The sequence below is a fragment of the Nilaparvata lugens genome, chromosome 3 (genome assembly GCF_014356525.2).
Source record: "Nilaparvata lugens isolate BPH chromosome 3, ASM1435652v1, whole genome shotgun sequence".
NCBI lineage: Eukaryota > Metazoa > Arthropoda > Insecta > Hemiptera > Delphacidae > Nilaparvata > Nilaparvata lugens.
Window position 1 is genome coordinate 96,202,871 of NC_052506.1, and position 20,728 is coordinate 96,223,598.

Sequence of the window (20,728 nt, forward strand, 5' to 3'; positions counted from 1 at the left end):
GTACCCTACTCCAACACTGCAAAGTATCTAGGCATGACGCTGGATGCCAAGCTTAGATGGAAGGAGCATGTGAAGAAGAAAAGAGAACAACTTGGCATAAAATTCAAGAAAATGTACTGGCTACTTGGGAGGACATCAAAGTTGTCAAATTATAACAAATTGCTTCTCTACAAGCAGATTCTCAAGCCGGTGTGGACCTACGGAATTCAACTCTGGGGCTGCACCCGACCATCCAATATCGACATCATCCAGCGCTTCCAGAACAAAGTACTCAGAAGCTGTGTAGACGCTCCTTGGTACATCAGAAACTCTGATCTCCACCGCGACCTGGGAGTGGCGACAGTCATCAGTGAAATCCAAAGATTTGCAGAAAAACATGAGAAAAGACTTCATCAACATGTGAACGTGGAAGCAATCCAGCTGCTCAACGTGCATGGAGTAAGAAGACTGCAACGCAGAAAGCCACACGAATTAGTTTAGTGCTAAAGTGTTCAATTGGAAGTGCAAAGGCAGAATACTGTATCATTTTATGCTAAAAATAATCTCTATTTAATCCTTGACCAATATAGAAGGCTTAACCAATGGGTTTTACCTTCACAAACAATATTCTTATCAATTTATGTCAAAATAGAATAGCTTATTAGTCTTTAACTAGGTGCTATAAAAATCAAGAAAAAAAATTCAATTGCAAACTGTTGGCAACTGTTGATTCTATTAAATCATTCACTATGAAGAGATGTCGTGTGTCTCCAGCGTTATAGTCCTGTCACTAGCTGGCTCAGATCTTAGAATAGTAGACTTGAGATGCGCGTGAACACTAGCGTCAGGTGATCAATTTTCATAACGGCAAGGAAAGTAGTGTGAGTGTGCCACACCAGATTTTTTGCATTTACTAAGGTCCATTTAGTATAGTGAATGTATATTATGATGAAATACATGAATAATTTCATAACTACTTGATAAATACTCCAATCCTCAATGATTCTGAGGTATGTGAAGATTTGTGTTGACCAAAACGCTTTTTATTTTTGGTGTTATAAATGTTGGAATTCCATTAATTTACAGTAGTATTGGGCATTATTGTACTAGTATTTGAAAATTCAACTTATCAACACAACAGCCCATTCATTTTAAGAATCATTTCAAGAGATTATTAAAGCAATATATCCAGGTACTAATGAAACCAATTCCAGTACCTTTCATTAAGTTTGTAGAGTGAATATTGAAGTTGTGGAACTTTTCTCTTCAATTCCAGTACATTTGACTTGCACTACCATGATTGAGACCCTTTGTCAGGCATAACTGAACAAATATCAAAATATCTCCCACGAATATCTAAGTCAAAAAGATTTCTTATCAAAAATCAGAATTTCAATACTCACTGTATATCAAATACCTCTTCCATAACATTTATCTCACACATAAGTTTCTTTGTGACCCAATCGAATGCAGCTACGTGTCCTTTCTTTCCACCCAACGTTAAATACCTTCCATTTCTTGTAAAATCTATCCTGCAAATAAAAAAATAGAGTAATAAGAATCAATTATTGAACTTGATTTATTATTTGCGGCAGAGAAGTTAGATAGGCTGTTAAGGTGGCATTCCGATCATGGCAGGTACTTCCGACGCCACACCACATGTACTTGAAATAACTCTCTGTTCAGATAATTTCTCACTCGTTTCAACACCGTAAATAAACATTGACTGCCAAGCTGCATGCGTCAGAACCAAACCATTCTAACATATTTTGAGCAGTCGGAAGCAACTGCCTAGGTCGGAAACTTCAATGGTGTTACGATATTTTGAAAGGAAAGAAATATAAATATATTCTAGCAAGTGATGTGTGTTGGAAATATTATCAGTGGGCAGGAAATTATGACTTCTTCGGAAATATAAACAAATGGACAACAAATGTTTGGATTTTTTGGGATGTATGAGGATTTATAATGTTGCTTCAGATAAGTACGTTGTATTGTTAGAGATAGGCCATTTCAATCTTGTATCATTAACTTCTAAGATAAACACATTTAAATCAAAAGAGAGATGAATAACAGATATTATTTAATTTGAAATAATAGTTTTTTAACAAACAATATTGATTGGTGAGGCATCAAAAATTATGATCAGCTTCTCTGCTTTTAAATAATGAGCTATTTAACTCTGTTGTATATCCATATTTTTTCACTATTAAAATTAAACTTGAATTTTAAAAAACTTTTGAAGTAAAAATGCACTTACTTTTTGTATAGTGACGATCGTTTCGACCTGTTGTTGGTCATCATCAGACTGTGGGAATTCACTCAGATGACAAGGCTATGTGTGGTAAGGGATGAAGGTGGTGGAATAGGTTGTGGTGGGGGTTGGGTTGGTGGATATTTAGTGCGGCGGTATTTTTGAACTTTGGACTATTTTGTCAAAGAGTGTGTGGGAAGAGAAATTTATTTGATCATTTAGGAGACTGTTGGGAAACTGTTTTGTGTGGTTGTAGATGGAAGGATAGGGACGGCAGACGACCGTGCGCTGTGCCCTGGGGAGATGGAAGGATAGGGTAGGGACGGCAGACAACGGTCCGCTGTGCCCTGGGGGGATGGAAGAATAGGGACGGCAGACAACGGTCCGCTGTGCCCTGGGGAGATGGAAGGATAGGGACGGCAGACGACGGTCCGCTGTGCCCTGGGGAGATGGAAGGATAGGGACGGCAGACAACGGTCCGCTGTGCCCTGGGGAGATGGAAGGATAGGGACGGCAGACGACGGTCCACTGTGCCTTGGGGAGATGAGAGGAGAGGGACGTACGGCAGCCAACGGGCCGCTGTACCAGGACATGAGGTCAGGGACGTACGGCAGCCAACGGGCCGCTGTACAAGGACAGGAGGTCAGGAGCGGAATGCTGCGGTCTGGGGCTCGTCTGGCGTTTAAATACTCTCCCTAAGTAGAGGGGATGAAGTTTCGCCGCCGCCAGAGGCGGTAAGAATCGTCTCGATGCGCGGAAGATGGTGCGCCATCGGTACCCTCCTTATCTCCGCGGTCAGCTAGCTTTGCTGATAGCCGAGCGTCTTTCAATAATATTATTAATTATTTTCTCGTCACAATTTTACTTTGTGACAATTCTATTAAATCATTCACTATGAAGAGATAGCAGATCTCGTGTGTCTCCAGCGTTATAGTCCTGTCACCAGCTGGCTCAGATCTTAGAACAGTAGGCTTGAGATGCGCGTGAACACTAGCGTCAGGTGATCAATTCTCATAACGGCAAGGAAAGTAGTGTGAGTGCGCCACACCAGATTTTTTGCATTTACGTATAAGGTCCATTTAGTATAGTGAATGTGTATAATGATGAAATACTTTAATATGAATACTTTTTATAACTACTTGATAAATACTCCAATCCTCAATGATTCTGAGGTATTTGAAGATTTGTGTTGACCAAAACGCTTTTTATTTTTGGTGTTATAAATGTTGGAATTCAATTAATTTACAGTAGTATTGGGCATTATTGTACTAGTATTTGAAAATTCAACTTATCAACACAACAGCCCATTCATTTTAAGAATCATTTCAAGAGATTATTAAAGCAATATATCCAGGTATAATTTTTATAATACTAATGAAACCAATTCCAGTACCTTTCATTAAGTTTGTAGAGTGAACATTGAAGTTGTGGAACTTTTCTCTTCAATTCCAGTACATTTGACTTGCACTACCATGATTGAAACCCTTTGTCAGGCATAACTGAACAAATATCAAAATATCTCCCACGAATATCTAAGTCAAAAAGATTTCTTATCAAAAATCAGAATTTCAATACTCACTGTATATCAAATACCTCTTCCATAACATTTATCTCACACATAAGTTTCTTTGTGACCCAATCGAATGCAGCTACGTGTCCTTTCTTTCCACCCAACGTTAAATACCTTCCATTTCTTGTAAAATCTATCCTGCAAATAAAAAAATAGAGTAATAAGAATCAATTATTGAACTTGATTTATTATTTGCGGCAGAGAAGTTAGATAGGCTGTTAAGGTGGCATTCCGATCATGGCAGGTACTTCCGACGCCACACCACATGTACTTGAAATAACTCTCTGTTCAGATAATTTCTCACTCGTTTCAACACCGTAAATAAACATTGACTGCCAAGCTGCATGCGTCAGAACCAAACCATTCTAACATATTTTGAGCAGTCGGAAGCAACTGCCTAGGTCGGAAACTTCAATGGTGTTACGATATTTTGAAAGGAAAGAAATATAAATATATTCTAGCAAGTGATGTGTGTTGGAAATATTATCAGTGGGCAGGAAATTATGACTTCTTCGGAAATATAAACAAATGGACAACAAATGTTTGGATTTTTTGGGATGTATGAGGATTTATAATGTTGCTTCAGATAAGTACGTTGTATTGTTAGAGATAGGCCATTTCAATCTTGTATCATTAACTTCTAAGATAAACACATTTAAATCAAAAGAGAGATGAATAACAGATATTATTTAATTTGAAATAATAGTTTTTTAACAAACAATATTGATTGGTGAGGCATCAAAAATTATGATCAGCTTCTCTGCTTTTAAATAATGAGCTATTTAACTCTGTTGTATATCCATATTTTTTCACTATTAAAATTAAACTTGAATTTTAAAAAACTTTTGAAGTGAAAATGCACTTACTTTTTGTATAGTGACGATCGTTTCGACCTGTTGTTGGTCATCATCAGACTGTGGGAATTCACTCAGATGACAAGGCTATGTGTGGTAAGGGATGAAGGTGGTGGAATAGGTTGTGGTGGGGGTTGGGTTGGTGGATATTTAGTGCGGCGGTATTTTTGAACTTTGGACTATTTTGTCAAAGAGTGTGTGGGAAGAGAAATTTATTTGATCATTTAGGAGACTGTTGGGAAACTGTTTTGTGTGGTTGTAGATTTCGTATTGTTCCAATACATTGAGTTTTCTGCTTTTTTGTGAGATATGGAGGATTTCAAGATTGGTGGCGATGTCTGTGTATGTGTGGTTTGTGGATATAATATGGTCAGCAAAGTTTGAGTGGCTATGTGGTTTATTAATGGCTCTGATGTGCTCTTTGTATCTTGTCTGAAAGTCACGTCCAGTCTGTCCGATATACAGTTTACTACAATCATTACATTTTAATTTGTAGATGCCTGGTTGCTCAAATCTCTGTTTGTTTGTTTGATAATTTTGAAAATGTTTCCTCAGTGAATTTGTTGTTTTAAACGCAATTCTGTATTTGAGTTTTTTAAAAGATGATGCTACTTTCTGTGATTTTTTGTTGTAGTATGTGAGTGTGATGAATTTTTGGTCATTTTCCATATTATTTTTGGTTGATGATTTTGTTCTTATTTTGTGGAGTAGGTTGTCAACTAGAGTGGATGAGTATCCATTTTGTTGGGCAATGAATTTGATCGTGTTGAGCTCTTGGTTGTAATCAAATTGTGTCATGGGGATATTTAATAGTCTGTTGATCATATGGTGGAAAGCTGCATGTTTATGTTGGGTTGGGTGGTTGGAGGTATTGTGAATTACTGTGTCAGTTGTGGTAGGTTTCCTGTATATTTTAAATGTTTTGAAAGTATGGTTTTGTTTAAATATGGTGATGTCCAAGAAATTGATTGTATTATTGTTTTCCAGTTCTATGGTGAAGTGCAAGTTTGGGTGTATTTTGTTCAGTTTGGAGTGAAATATTTCAGTTTGTCTGGTGTTTCCTTTGTATAGAATGAAAATATCATCAACATATCTAAACCAGCTGATGATTCTGTCAAACTGATTGAGAATGTGTTTTTGTTCAATGTTGTGGATGAAGATCTCAGCTAAAATGCAAGAAATGGGGCTCCCCATGGGGAGACCGTTTGGCTGGAAATAATATTGGTTATTGTAACAGAAGTAATTCTGTGAGGTGACTAGGTTAGTGAGATTTACAATTTCATTGATATGTTCAGGTGGTGTATTATTCTGTTCTAGCATTGTTTTAAGGAATTTTACAGTTTCGGGGATTGGTACATTGGTGTATAAATTTGAAATGTCCAGTGAAGCTATTGTGAAGTTTTGTGGTATTTGGATTTTCTGAAGTTTTGTGGTGAGATCAATGTTGTTTTTCACTCCAGTATGATTATGAAAAGTTATGTTGTCTCTTATGGTGGTATCTAGTAGTTTGGCTAGTTTGTGGGCAGGTGCTGTTGTGTGATTGATCAGTGGTCTTATTGGTACATCTTGTTTGTGTATTTTTGGGAGGGCGTTGAGTCTGGGTGCTTGTGGGTTGATTTGTTTGAGAAACTTTTTCTGGTTGTTTGGGATTATGTGCTTAGTTTGGTTGATGGCATCTTTTATTTTTGTTTGATATGTGTGAGTTAGGTCAGTTGAGAGTTTGACTATGTTATTGTCATTGATGAATTTGTCTACTTTCTGTCTATGTCTGTTTTATGCATTATAACTGTGATGTTGCCTTTGTCAGCATTAGTGATGACTAGGTTGTGTTGTTTCTGCTTGTTTTTTATGCTTTTCAATATCATGTGTTCTGGGTTGTTTTTTTCTGAGGGCTTGAAATGTTTCTGTTTCTTGTTATGTCCTGTCTCAAGTATTCTTGGTCAGGTAGGGTAGTGTTTTGTATTGCAGTCTCTGTGTCTATTATGGTATTGAATAATTGGGATTTTGAATTAGGATTGTTTGTTTTGATGTTGTGTTTCAATCCTTTGTCTAGTAATTTCATTTCTGTTTCTGTGAATTCTATTTCAGTGTTGTTGATTGTTCTTTTGTGAAAATTATGTGTGGATGTTACAGTTGGGTTCTGGGTATTCATAAGTTGAGTTAGTTTAAGGTTGTGTTTGGCTTTCAACTTGTTTTTCATAGAATCTATAATTTCTTGATTGTGAGATAATATTTCATTAAATTCTAAATGGTGTAGTTAGTTCTGAGCTCAGTTTTAAATGAAGATGGTATGCTTTCTGGTTGAGGTTATCTTTCTGTTTGTACAAATGTTGAATGCTGTTTTTAATGTACAGTTTCTGAGCTTGTTTTTTAGTTTTTGAGCAGGGAGTTTTGATTTTTTATACTGATTTTTGCATAGTTGGGAATAATGTTATTGTGTGAACAAAACTGGTTGAATGATATGGAAAGGGATGTTTTCATAACCTTGATTTGAGTGTTCCTGTATGCATGGATCCATTTTCTCCTCTCGGCGTGATTACTCTGTTGTATATCCATATTTTTTCACTATTAAAATTAAACTTGAATTTTAAAAAACTTTTGAAGTAAAAATGCACTTACTTTTTGTATAGTGACGATCGTTTCGACCTGTTGTTGGTCATCATCAGACTGTGGGAATTCACTCAGATGACAAGGCTATGTGTGGTAAGGGATGAAGGTGGTGGAATAGGTTGTGGTGGGGGTTGGGTTGGTGGATATTTAGTGCGGCGGTATTTTTGAACTTTGGACTATTTTGTCAAAGAGTGTGTGGGAAGAGAAATTTATTTGATCATTTAGGAGACTGTTGGGAAACTGTTTTGTGTGGTTGTAGATTTCGTATTGTTCCAATACATTGAGTTTTCTGCTTTTTTGTGAGATATGTGAAGATTTGTGTTGACCAAAACGCTTTTTATTTTTGGTGTTATAAATGTTGGAGTTCCATTAATTTACAGTAGTATTGGGCATTATTGTACTCGTATTTGAAAATTAAACTTACTTATCAACACAACAGCCTATTTTAACAATCAACTTAGAGATTATTAAAGCAATATATCCAGGTACATTTTTCATAACACTAATTAAACCAATTCCAGTACCTTTCATTAAGTTTGTAGAGTGAATATTGATGTTGTGGAACTTTTCTCTTCAATTCCAGTACATTTGACTTGCACTACCATGATTGAGACCCTTTGTCAGGCATAACTGAACAAATATCAAAATATCTCCCACGAATATCTAAGTCAAAAAGATTTCTTATCAAAAATCAGAATTTCAATACTCACTGTATATCAAATACCTCTTCCATAACATTTATCTCACACATAAGTTTCTTTGTGACCCAATCGAATGCAGCTACGTGTCCTTTCTTTCCACCCAACGTTAAATACCTTCCATTTCTTGTAAAATCTATCCTGCAAATAAAAAAATAGAGTAATAAGAATCAATTATTGAATTTGATTTATTATTTGCGGCAGAGAAGTTGGATATGCTGTTAAGGTGGCATTCCGATCATGGCAGGTACTTCCGACGCCACACCACATGTACTTGAAATAACTCTCTGTTCAGATAATTTCTCACTCGTTTCAACACCGTAAATAAACATTGACTGCCAAGCTGCATGCGTCAGAACCAAACCATTCTAACATATTTTGAGCAGTCGGAAGCAACTGCCTAGGTCGGAAACTTCAATGGTGTTACGATATTTTGAAAGGAAAGAAATATAAATATATTCTAGCAAGTGATGTGTGTTGGAAATATTATCAGTGGGCAGGAAATTATGACTTCTTCGGAAATATAAACAAATGGACAACAAATGTTTGGATTTTTTGGGATGTATGAGGATTTATAATGTTGCTTCAGATAAGTACGTTGTATTGTTAGAGATAGGCCATTTCAATCTTGTATCATTAACTTCTAAGATAAACACATTTAAATCAAAAGAGAGATGAATAACAGATATTATTTAATTTGAAATAATAGTTTTTTAACAAACAATATTGATTGGTGAGGCATCAAAAATTATGATCAGCTTCTCTGCTTTTAAATAATGAGCCATTTAAATGTAGTATCATTTTTTAATGATAAATAATAGATTAGAAGCTATGATACCTCACTCACCTGTAAGGACCATACTGTCGAAGATCCAATTCAAAACTTTTTGTAGCGCTTGTAATATCTACACTGTCGACAATACTCTTCTGAGTGTACTGTCTAGTAACTTCGCCATCTTCTGCCTCCAAACATCTTCAATAACAAAAGACAACACAACAAAAATTTAATTTTAATTCTTATAGTAAAGTTTTCAACAGAAAATTGTTATTACTTGCATTTGTGAATCTATATAAATAAATAAATAGAAGCGGAATAGTACTGATTCATTCACTCACTTACTCATTCATAATAAACAGGACTAATAATCTACAGGACCAAATACGTTCAAATGTTTGTTCAGTTAGCGTTCTGGAGGCTTACTAAAACATTCCAAAGGTACACCCAAAATCTGCGTTCTTTCAGTGATTTCTGAGTTGTCTAAGCTTTTTCAAGAGAACTAATCTGCAAAATAGTGTTCAAATTTGGTACACAGGCTCAGCTGTGGTATAAAAATGTTGTATAGGAAGGGGTTTGACATAACGCCAAAGATAAGCGGTTTTATTGCGTTTTCCTAGAATTCCCTAGCGTTTTTCACATTTTTCAAGAACCAATTGAGAGAAATTGTTCAAATTTGGTACAGGCGATTTGGCGAGTCTTACTTCTAGACGATCCAGCCGTGGTCCATCGGGCGGAGCCCCGAGGCTAGACTGAGGCAAGGCGAGCGAAGCGAGCCTGCCGGCTAGTTGCATTGTATTATCTACTATGCACGCATTTGGAGTATACTAACTTACAAGATTTGTCTTTCATTATGATCTTCCTTAGTGCTAGTGACAATATTCAGATTATATACAAGAAACAGTATGGTCTATTGAACAATGTGTAACAGAAAATGTTCTCAAGCGTCAACCAACTTCCATTCTTTACCAACCGTACTTCATACAAAATAAAGTATTCGATGGTTTCTGATCGACTAATTTTAGATTACCTAATCCTGTAAAGTCTGTTCATCGGATGGAGCGACAGCATAATGTTTGCACTTGTGTAATTATTATAAAAGTAATGACTCATACTCACATCATCTGAAGTTTACACAAGCGCAAACTCTATGTTGTTGTCTCTCCTTACGGTGAACAGACTATACTACACTTTATAATTATATAGTTGATAAATGCTTTAGGCACTTTGATATTGCAAAATGTTCAATTTTAATCTGAAACAAGATCTCACCCAAATTCTTCCGTAAGTAGAATTTCGGTACGTGCTGCTAGTTCTGAAGCCCACAGAACTGTGTTTTCCTTGTTCTTGACTTTTTGCTGATTCAGCTTAGTTTTGATACCAGACACATCAGACAGGCCTGCGCCACGTGAATACACTTCCAGCTTTTCTGGTGCGATTTTCGGACGCTCGATGATTTCTGTTTTTGCAACTTTTTGCTTCTTCACATCTTTGTTGGATCCTGTGTTTTTACTAAGTTTTGCCATTTTCATGACATTTTCTACGTTCTTTCGTCTCTGCAGCATGTGTTTAGGCCTCTTCGATTTCTTGAGACTGCCTCCGAAAACCTTAAGACCTCCTCCTTTGTCATTATCATGAGTTGTTTCTTCGGTACCAGCCGGTTTCTGTTCAAAATAGCGTTTACCCATCTGTAAAATACAAAAATAACATTTCAAAATATAGATATTGCATTTTTTTAGTTATACAAGATATATTATTTCTTTTGAGTATTTTGCAATGAAACTGTAGAAGGAAAGACACATTCACATTGACAGGCTTATACGAGGATAAATGCACTTATAAGGAATTGAAAAAGAAGTATGAAGTGGAGGTAAAAAAAGCGCTTCATCAACACAAAACTTCAACAGTCAGAAGATAGAAGGAAGGAACTCTACAAAATCATCAATGAAGAAAGAGGAAAGACAGAAATACTCTAGCAAAGAGGGATAACATATGTTTAATCCATAATAACTACACTATCACCCATACCAGATCAGTAATCTTCTAAATGAAACATTCAAACAGCCGCCAATCAAAAATTCAGACACTACAGTAACTGATTGTCAAGAAACCAGATGCAGTACCAAAACTTGCTGAATTTGAAATTATCACGCACATAACACTTTTTAAAGTCATCAAAATTAATATCAAACAATTCATTGAGACATGACGAGATCACCAGCAAAATCTTCAAATACTGTGGTAAAGATGACAACGCTCCTTGATGTAGTAAATTCATTAATTTACCAGGCAGTCTTACCAGAAAACCTGAAAATATCTAAGATGTTCCCAAAATATATACAAGGCGACAAAAGAGACCCAAAAAACGTTAGGCTAATTGAAAATTTACAAGCGATTAAAGAAAGCCCTGAATATTTTGGTGGCCATCTTGTTTTCGAGGTGTTTGCCTGTGATTACGAATTATTATCATTGTGATTCTTATTATACTAGTCCTAACGGAGAAATTAATGCGTTTTCCACGGTTGTTACCCAAAAATGACCACGGAATGACATTTGCGCCCGGACTCTATAACGTCCAAAATAATAAAACGCGCAGTATATGATCAATAAATTGATAAAAAACCTATAAAACAATAACCTAATATCAGTGCACCAAGGCTTCAGGAAGGGACGCAGTACAACAGCAATTTAAGATTTGTGTAGTAATAAAAATAAAATGTGGGAGGAACACGCTATTGTGTCTGGTCTATTCATAGGCATACAAAAAGCTTTCGACCCCCTATATTGGATAACATTAAAAATAAAACTCAAAAAGCTCAAAATATTAGGTAATGCTTTAGTGTCTGGAGGATCATCTCTCAAACCGAGAGATGACAACATCTCAAAAGAGATGGACAACAGGAATAATTGCATCCTTTCTGCGGATAACACAACACTCCGATAATATAACTGCCAATGTAATTGATGCAACTGTGGAAGGGGTAACCATACTTGTAACAGACTAAATCTCACAATCAATAGACAATAAACAATGCACATTATATTCAAACCCATAAATGATTGCCTGAAAGATCTTACCAATGACCAAATAACATCAGATACACAAACCAGATATTTAGGCATCATAATGCTCCTAATGTATAGGTATAGGAAGATAGGGACTCAGTAAGGGGCTTAGGGCACGCCCAGTCAATGTGTCAGAAGCTCATTATCAAAGTGGTTCGTTGGAAAGAGCTTCTATCTGTTAGAGGATTTTTTCGATGAGAACTTTGCTCAACTGTGACGCTGCCTACAGATTATGTACCATGTTTTTAAAATTATTTGATATGATCTTATACCTTATACCTTCTTCTTCATCCATTACCCACACTTAGGATCGATGACGTCATGTCATGGATAAAATAAAATAACAAAAAACACTAATTGATCAAGATGGTAGTGGATCAAGTTCATATCGAAAAATTGTCATCATACGAGGACTTGTTCTTTAATAATGGCACTTAAGCCTGATGACATTTGAGACAGGTCATCTTTCACATATTCCTGGACATCGTAATTAGCACTGGTTCTCAGGAAACCGGTCACAACTCTCTCGAAGACGCTGAGGTTCAACTGCTTCACCCCTGCAGGTACTTGCATTTGTGAATCTATATAAATTGAAGCGGAATAGTACTGATTCATTCACTCACTTACTCATTCATAATCAACAGGACTAAAATCTACAGGATTCTACTAAAACATTCCAAAGGTACACCCAAAATCTGCGTTCTTTCAGTGATTTCTGAGTTGTCTAAGCTTTTTCAAGAGAACTAATCTGCAAAATAGTGTTCAAATTTGGTACACAGGCTCAGCTGTGGTATAAAAATGTTGTAAAGAAAGGGGTTTGACATAACGCCAAAGATAAGCGGTTTTACTGCGTTTTTCTAGAATTCCCTAGCGTTTTTCACATTTTTCAAGAACCAATTGAGAGAAATTGTTCAAATTTAGTACAGGCGATTTGGCGAGTCCTACTTCTAGACGATCCAGCCGTGGTCCATCGGGCGGAGCCCCGAGGCTAGACTGAGGCAAGGCGAGCGAAGCGAGCCTGCCGGCTAGTTGCATTGTATTATCTACTATGCACGCATTTGGAGTATACTAACTTACAAGATTTGTCTTTCATTATGATCTTCCTTAGTTCTAGTGACAATATTCCGATTATATACAAGAAACAGTATGGTCTATTGAACAATGTGTAACAGAAAATGTTCTCAAGCGTCAACCAACTTCCATTCTTTACCAACCGTACTTCATACAAAATAAAGTATTCGATGGTTTCTGATCGACTAATTTTAGATTACCTAATCCTGTAAAGTCTGTTCATCGGATGGAGCGACAGCATAATGTTTGCACTTGTGTAATTATTATAAAAGTAATGACTCATACTCACATCATCTGAAGTTTACACAAGCGCAAACTCTATGTTGTTGTCTCTCCTTACGGTGAACAGACTATACTACACTTTATAATTATATAGTTGATAAATGCTTTAGGCACTTTGATATTACAAAATGTTCAATTTTAACCTGAAACAAGATCTCACCCAAATTCTTCCGTAAGTAGAATTTCGGTACGTGCTGCTAGTTCTGAAGCCCACAGAACTGTGTTTTCCTTGTTCTTGACTTTTTGCTGATTCAGCTTAGTTTTGATACCAGACACATCGGACAGGCCTGCGCCACGTGAATACACTTCCAGCTTTTCTGGTGCGATTTTCGGACGCTCGATGATTTCTGTTTTTGCAACTTTTTGCTTCTTCACATCTTTGTTGGATCCTGTGTTTTTACTAAGTTTTGCCATTTTCATGACATTTTCTACGTTCTTTCGTCTCTGCAGCATGTGTTTAGGCCTCTTCGATTTCTTGAGACTGCCTCCGAAAACCTTAAGACCTCCTCCTTTGTCATTATCATGAGTTGTTTCTTCGGTACCAGCCGGTTTCTGTTCAAAATAGCGTTTACCCATCTGTAAAATACAAAAATAACATTTCAAAATATAGATATTGCATTTTTTTAGTTATACAAGATATATTATTTCTTTTGAGTATTTTGCAATGAAACTGTAGAAGGAAAGACACATTCACATTGACAGGCTTATACGAGGATAAATGCACTTATAAGGAATTGAAAAAGAAGTATGAAGTGGAGGTAAAAAAAAGCGCTTCATCAACACAAAACTTCAACAGTCAGAAGATAGAAGGAAGGAACTCTACAAAATCATCAATGAAGAAAGAGGAAAGACAGAAATACTCTAGCAAAGAGGGATAACATATGTTTAATCCATAATAACTACACTGTCACCCATACCAGATCAGTAATCTTCTAAATGAAACATTCATACAGCCGCCAATCAAAAATTCAGACACTACAGTAACTGATTGTCAAGAAACCAGATGCAGTACCAAAACTTGCTGAATTTGAAATTATCACGCACATAACACTTTTTAAAGTCATCAAAAATTAATATCAAACAATTCATTGAGACATGACGAGATCACCAGCAAAATCTTCAAATACTGTGGTAAAGATGACACCGCTCCTTGATGTAGTAAATTCATTAATTTACCAGGCAGTCTTACCAGAAAACCTGAAAATATCTAAGATGTTCCCAAAATATATACAAGGCGACAAAAGAGACCCAAAAAACGTTAGGCTAATTGAAAATTTACAAGCGATTAAAGAAAGCCCTGAATATTTTGGTGGCCATCTTGTTTTCGAGGTGTTTGCCTGTGATTACGAATTATTATCATTGTGATTCTTATTATAATACTAGTCCTAACGGAGAAATTAATGCGTTTTCCACGGTTGTTACCCAAAAATGACCACGGAATGACATTTGCGCCCGGACTCTATAACGTCCAAAATAATAAAAAGCACAGTATATGATCAATAAATTGATAAAAAACCTATAAAACAATAACCTAATATCAGTGCACCAAGGCTTCAGGAAGGGACGCAGTACAACAGCAATTTAAGATTTGTGTAGTAATAAAAATAAAATGTGGGAGGAACACGCTATTGTGTCTGGTCTATTCATAGACATACAAAAAGCTTTCGACCCCCTATAACATTAAAAATAAAACTCAAAAAGTTCAAAATATTAGGTAATGCTTTAGTGTCTGGAGGATCATCTCTCAAACCGAGAGATGACAACATCTCAAAAGAGATGGAAACAGGAATAATTGCATCCTTTCTGCGGATAACACAACACTCCTGATACCACATGCGCCCGATAATATAACTGCCAATGTAATTGATGCAACTGTGGAAGGGGTAACCATACTTGTAACAGACTAAATCTCACAATCAATAGACAATAAACAATCCACATTATATTCAAACCCATAAATGATTGCCTAAAAGATCTTACCAATGACCAAATAACATCAGATACACAAACCAGATATTTAGGCATCATAATGCTCCTAATGTATAGGTATAGGAAGATAGGGACTCAGTAAGGGGCTTAGGGCACGCCCAGTCAATGTGTCAGAAGCTCACTATCAAAGTGGTTCGTTGGAAAGAGCTTCTATCTGTTAGAGGATTTTTTCGATGAGAACTTTGCTCAACTGTGACGCTGCCTACAGATTATGTACCATGTTTTTAAAATTATTTGATATGATCTTATACCTTATACCTTCTTCTTCATCCATTACCCACACTTAGGATCGATGATGTCATGTCATGGATAAAATAAAATAACAAAAAACACTAATTGATCAAGATGGCAGTGATCAAGTTCAGATCGAAAAATTTTCATCATACGAGGACTTGCTCTTTAATAATGGCACTTAAGCCTGATGACATTTGAGACAGGTCATCTTTCACATATTCCTGGACATCGTAATTAGCCCTGGTTCTCAGGAAACCGGTCACAACTCTCTCGAAGACGCTGAGGTTCAACTGCTTCACCCCTGCAGGCAGCCTGTTGAAGTAGCGTAGCGCTGAACTCCTATAGCATACCCACAATCCCTGGAGGCGCACCCTGGGGACGTCAAACAGCTCTCGATGCAGCTTCAGTATGTCCACAAAACTGGCTGAGTGACCCCACATGAGTAGACCGTAGGAGATATGGCAGTAGAAAAGTGCATGATACACCATGACCAGATATGCCTCCGTGACATGTCCCCTCAGATTGAGCAAAGATAACAGATTCGGGACAGTCTCTTGGTCACTTGCTGGATGTGGCTGGCCCAGCTGGGCTTTAAATCCAGCATAAAGCCCAGCAGCTTCACAGGTTCCTGATCATGTTGCAGACTTTGCGACAAACTGCAGATGATGTTTGTGTCTTGATAGATAGACAAATATCTATCCAAAAATACCTGACCTTGATCACGACTTTGGATATATGAATAATAGACGGTAAATTATCCTGGCAGCATCACATTAAGCAGTTAAGTAAAAAGCTATCATCGGCAGCCTACGTAATTCAAAGAGTATGCAATATATCGGGAGCAATATATAGAAATACAGCATTCATGGCGTATCATCCTCTGTTTGCCTCCCATTTGAGATATGGTGTCGTAGTATGGGATTCAGCATAACGGATATATCTCGACAAGATACTCATAATACAAAAGAAGACCCTGAAAATAACACTGGGAGTAAACATAACTACTGATAGTAATCTCACTATTTGACTTGAGTCTTGGATCTTTGCAAGAAGAGGAAAACCCACATTGAGGGGTGACAAGCATGGATACAAAAACTAGGAATACAAAATACTGACCTTTCTCATAATAATAATGGTGGTTCTGTTCATAAAAAAGACATGCCGCCAGGGCATGTCCATAAGGGAACACATGAAGAGAAATAATAAAACCAACAAGTTCGCAGATGGACAGTCAGAGCAGAAAGTAAAACACAAATCCCATGTATTACGGTACCTCAAAAAATTCAAGGAGTCCAGATCATTTACCGGTGCATGCTTCTTCAATCTTCTGCCACAAGAAGACAAGGTTGTTTTCTGCTGCACTCAAACAGAACTTGACAGCGCGGCCCTACTATGAAGTGTCGGAGCTTAGGCCTACATTCAGATTCAGACATGTCGTACCGGTAGCACAAATTGAGGACAAGACTGCCGACTCACAAACTCCTACCAAAAGGTGAAAATATGACGACACCCTGGACACAGACTGGAGAAGTGAGTAACATATAACAAGTCACAGGGATAAAGAGATTGTTTTCGTCTATTATTCAAGAAAATGAATAGAAAGAAATGGATGAAAACCATCAATTATTTAATATTATTAATATTTGATTTAATATTAGCAAATCTAAGTTTTATTACAGAAATAAATACTGATTTGTATTCTGTCAAAATTTTAGAGCAAAGTGGCATAAATCATTCATTAAACCATAATGTTTATCAAATTCTGTTACTTAACCTCAATTATATCAACACGTGAGCTGAACAACCTTTGAAAAGTAATATGAGTTATTTGATCAGTTTATTCATTACAATTCAATGACAAATTTTAAATAAAAGAAAGGAACATAACATCAAATGCAAAGAATATAATTACCTACCGTTTACTTATTATTTACAATCATCAAAAAGACTTCAAACTCAACCTCAACACGGAACAGCAGACTAGCAGACACCAGACACAACAAACTATGATCAGTAGACTTTCATAGTCTAACATACAGAGTAACGACCGGTAACGATCACAGCTATCACACAGTTATTCAAAAGTATTCTGTATTCCCATTCCCAGTAACAATCTGCTGATTACGACCACAAAGTAGAAGGAATTCTTCTTTCTTCCACCTAGGCTACTGTCTATCTTTTACTTACTCAATTCCTGTAACTCCAGTTGGAGCATAGGGCGTCCACGAATAGCCGCCATCCCTCTCTATCATCTGCCATCCTTCTCACCTCTCCCCATGTCTTTCCCACCTTCTTGCCAAGCTCTTTCTCCACTGTTCGCCTCCATGAAACCCCTGAGGATTACACAGCTAAGCATCCTTTTCTATTGCTCCACCTCTTTTCCTCAAAGTATGGCCTATCCACATCCATTTCCTCTTCCTGATCTCAATGTCTATGGGCATCTGTCCTGTATTGTGCCAGAGCTCTTCATTTGAAATCATATCTGGCCACCACACACACTCAATCTTTTGCAGAGACTGATTGATGGAGGATTGGAGTTTTGTACGGATTTCAGCTGTTACATTCCATGTCTCGCAACCGTAGAGGAGGACAGACTTCACATTTGAATTGAAAATTTGTAGCTTTGTCTGTTTCGAGATTTTATTGTTCCTCCATACTGTATACAGCTGTGAAAAGACCCCATTTGCTTTTCTGATGCAAGTTTTGACATCATCCTCAGCACCTCCCTCAGGATTTACCATGCTGGCCAAATAAACAAATGAGTCCATCCTCTCTATTCTCCTCCCATTTATTTCAAAACTTTTTCCTCCATGAACATTGACCACCATCTCTTTCGTTTTTGCCTCATTAATCTTCAGGCCTCCATTTTTAGCAATTTCACTCGGTACCAGCAGCTTTTCTCTCATTTCACTGTGTCTTTGTGCCAGAAGACAAAGGTCATCTGCAAAATCCAAGTCTTCAAGTCTGTTTTGCATCACCCCCCATTGAATACCTCTTCTCCTTCTGTTCAGTGATGTTTTCATAACCATGTCTAGCACAGTAACAAAGAGGATAGGTGACGGAATGCAGCCCTGCTTTGCACTGCATTTTGCAAAAAAGTGGAACTGTAAAGTTTTGTGTTTGAAACTGTGTTAAAATCAGCTCTAATACAAATAGAAACTCAAATAAAATGTTAATAGAAACTGAGATATTTTAATTATAACAAGAATTTGGCTGACAATTTGATAAAGGGTATCATAGAAAAAGCAGATTCTCTAGGCATGATGGAAAATGTTGTAAGAGTCACCGAGTTCAGAAATAAGCCCTGGTACGATAGGCATTGTAATGAATTGAAGAGGCAGTTACGCAAAGCATACAGAAATTTTAAAAGTAGAACTCAAGATCTAAGCGCACTAAATCATTTCATGAGCTGTAAAATGTTGTACAAGAGTACAGTAGAACAGAAAAAGAAAGAATTCAATGATAATATAAGACAAAAGTTTAAAAATGTTAAAACGCGAAAGAATTCTGGGGAATGGTATGGCTGGTCAGGGGGAAAAAGAATGCAGAATTTAACCACATTAACTTGGAGGAATGGGCGAGATTTTTTAAAGAGAAATATGAACCAACTTCTATTGGAGAGAATTGTATATTGTTCGATGTAAGACATCCACTTATCGATAAACCAGTAGATTTGTTAGAGTTAGAGAATAAACTGAGAAGGTTAAGGAATGGGAGTGCACTGGGCTTGGATATGATTTCATACGAATTTTTCAAATTTTTAGCTTTCGAAGGAAAAGAGTTGATGATTCACCTATTCAATTCAATATTAGAGACGAGTGAAATTCCAACAACTTGGTCAAGGCTTAAAATATTCTTGCTGTTTAAGAAGGGCTGTAAACTGGATCCCAAGAACTACAGAGGTATAGCGATTGCGAATTGTATCCTCAAACTTTTCACTGGCATAATAACGGACAGATTGGCACTGTGGGCGGATGAGTGCGGAATGATGGAGGAGAGTCAGTCGGGATTCCGTAAAGGTCGTTCATGCGTTGACAATATTTTTGTACTGGATACAATAGTTAAATATTATATGCAATTTAAAAAAAGGAAAGTATACGCAATTTTCATTGATTATGAATCGGCATTCGACTCCGTCCCTCATGATCGCCTTTGGCAGAAATTGAGAGCACTTGGCATAAGTAGGAGAATTATTAACATCTTTCAAAACCTGTATTGTAACTTGACTTTAGTAGTTGAAAATAGGTCCAAAGGGGTTTATTCTGAGCCAATAGCAATGACTAGAGGCGTGTTGCAGGGAGACCCTGCCAGTCCGCTCCTCTTCGCCCTCTACACATCAGGTATAGAGTCGTTTTTTAGAGAGAGAGGATTGCATGGCCTGAATCTTGACGGCGACAATGATGTGTTAATGCTGCAATTCGCCGATGACATAGTCATTCTGGCTGATAGCATTTCAGACGTGCGAAATAAATTGAAATGTTTGGACCAATACAGTGCAGGAGTAGGTCTCAAGGTGAATGCTAACAAAACCAAAATACTGACTTTCCATAGAGGTCGATTAAGCAAATGCCATAAATCCAGTTTCAAGCTCGGGGAGGAGAAAATAGAAATGTGTAGCCAGTATAATTATTTAGGAGTTATATTTCAATCTTCAGGAAGATATACAGAGATGTTAAGATGATCAATAAGTAGGGCTAAAGCGGAATCAACAGTGGCGATTAATGTTTTGTCTAGAGTCAGATCAGAGAAATGGATAGAAAAGATGAAGTTGTTTGATACCGTTGTCATCCCATCCTGCCTATATGGTTCAGAGGTTTGGGGTTTGGGTTATGAAGAAGCAATAGAGAAAGCACAGTTATTCTTCTTGAAGCGTCTACTGCTGCTGATCCGGTCGACGCCGAGTTGGAGTGTCAGATTGGAGACTGGTAGGCCGAAACTCAAGTTTCATGTCTTTAAAAGATGCCTGTCATGGTTGATCAAAGTTGTAAACATGGCAGAGTCTAGGTACCCTCATGTGTGTTATCGACTTCTATTAAAAACAAACTTCGAAAGTAATTGGATGTCTTATATGAAGAGGGAGTTGGAAACTGTTCAGTTTCGGGATTTATGGACGGAATATGGATTTGATGCAGTGGATCTGCTTAACAACAGAAATAGAATACTGGAAGCGTATTCGGGGAGGATGATAGAGGAGGATAGATGTAGGTCTGACAATTCTCAGATGTCTCCTTTGTATGGAATGTTCAATCCTGATTCGGTACTGGGAGAACAGCTTACTTTTCAGCTGCCAATTCGAATGATTAGATGCGTAACACAGTTGAGATTATCGGCAAAAAGTACATTCAT

At 37.1% G+C, this 20,728-nt stretch overlaps 2 protein-coding genes across 3 annotated transcripts in view; both read right to left on the minus strand.

The window, feature by feature from the left end:
* The window catches only part of LOC111050139 (WD repeat-containing protein 46-like), a 29,061-nt gene extending 11,652 nt beyond the window's left edge, over positions 1-17,409 (minus strand). The window contains exons 1-4 of one of the 2 annotated variants that reach the window (XM_039425187.1): positions 17,299-17,409; positions 13,320-13,735; positions 8,813-8,938; positions 7,978-8,106 (exon numbers count right to left, since the gene is read on the minus strand). In XM_039425187.1, coding sequence (XP_039281121.1) covers positions 7,978-8,106; positions 8,813-8,938; positions 13,320-13,735 — 671 coding nt within the window. In that variant the 5' untranslated portion in view covers positions 17,299-17,409. Of the gene's footprint in view, positions 1-7,977; positions 8,107-8,812; positions 8,939-10,012; positions 10,439-13,319; positions 13,736-17,298 lie in introns of those variants that run through there. The other variant, XM_039425186.1, reaches the window with a different exon arrangement.
* Positions 17,410-17,730: 321 nt separating this feature from the next.
* On the minus strand, positions 17,731-18,411 carry LOC120350317. Its single transcript, XM_039422979.1, has one exon. It carries the CDS (start codon positions 18,409-18,411, stop codon positions 17,731-17,733), a length of 681 nt encoding a protein of 226 aa, XP_039278913.1.
* Positions 18,412-20,728: the final 2,317 nt, after the last annotated feature.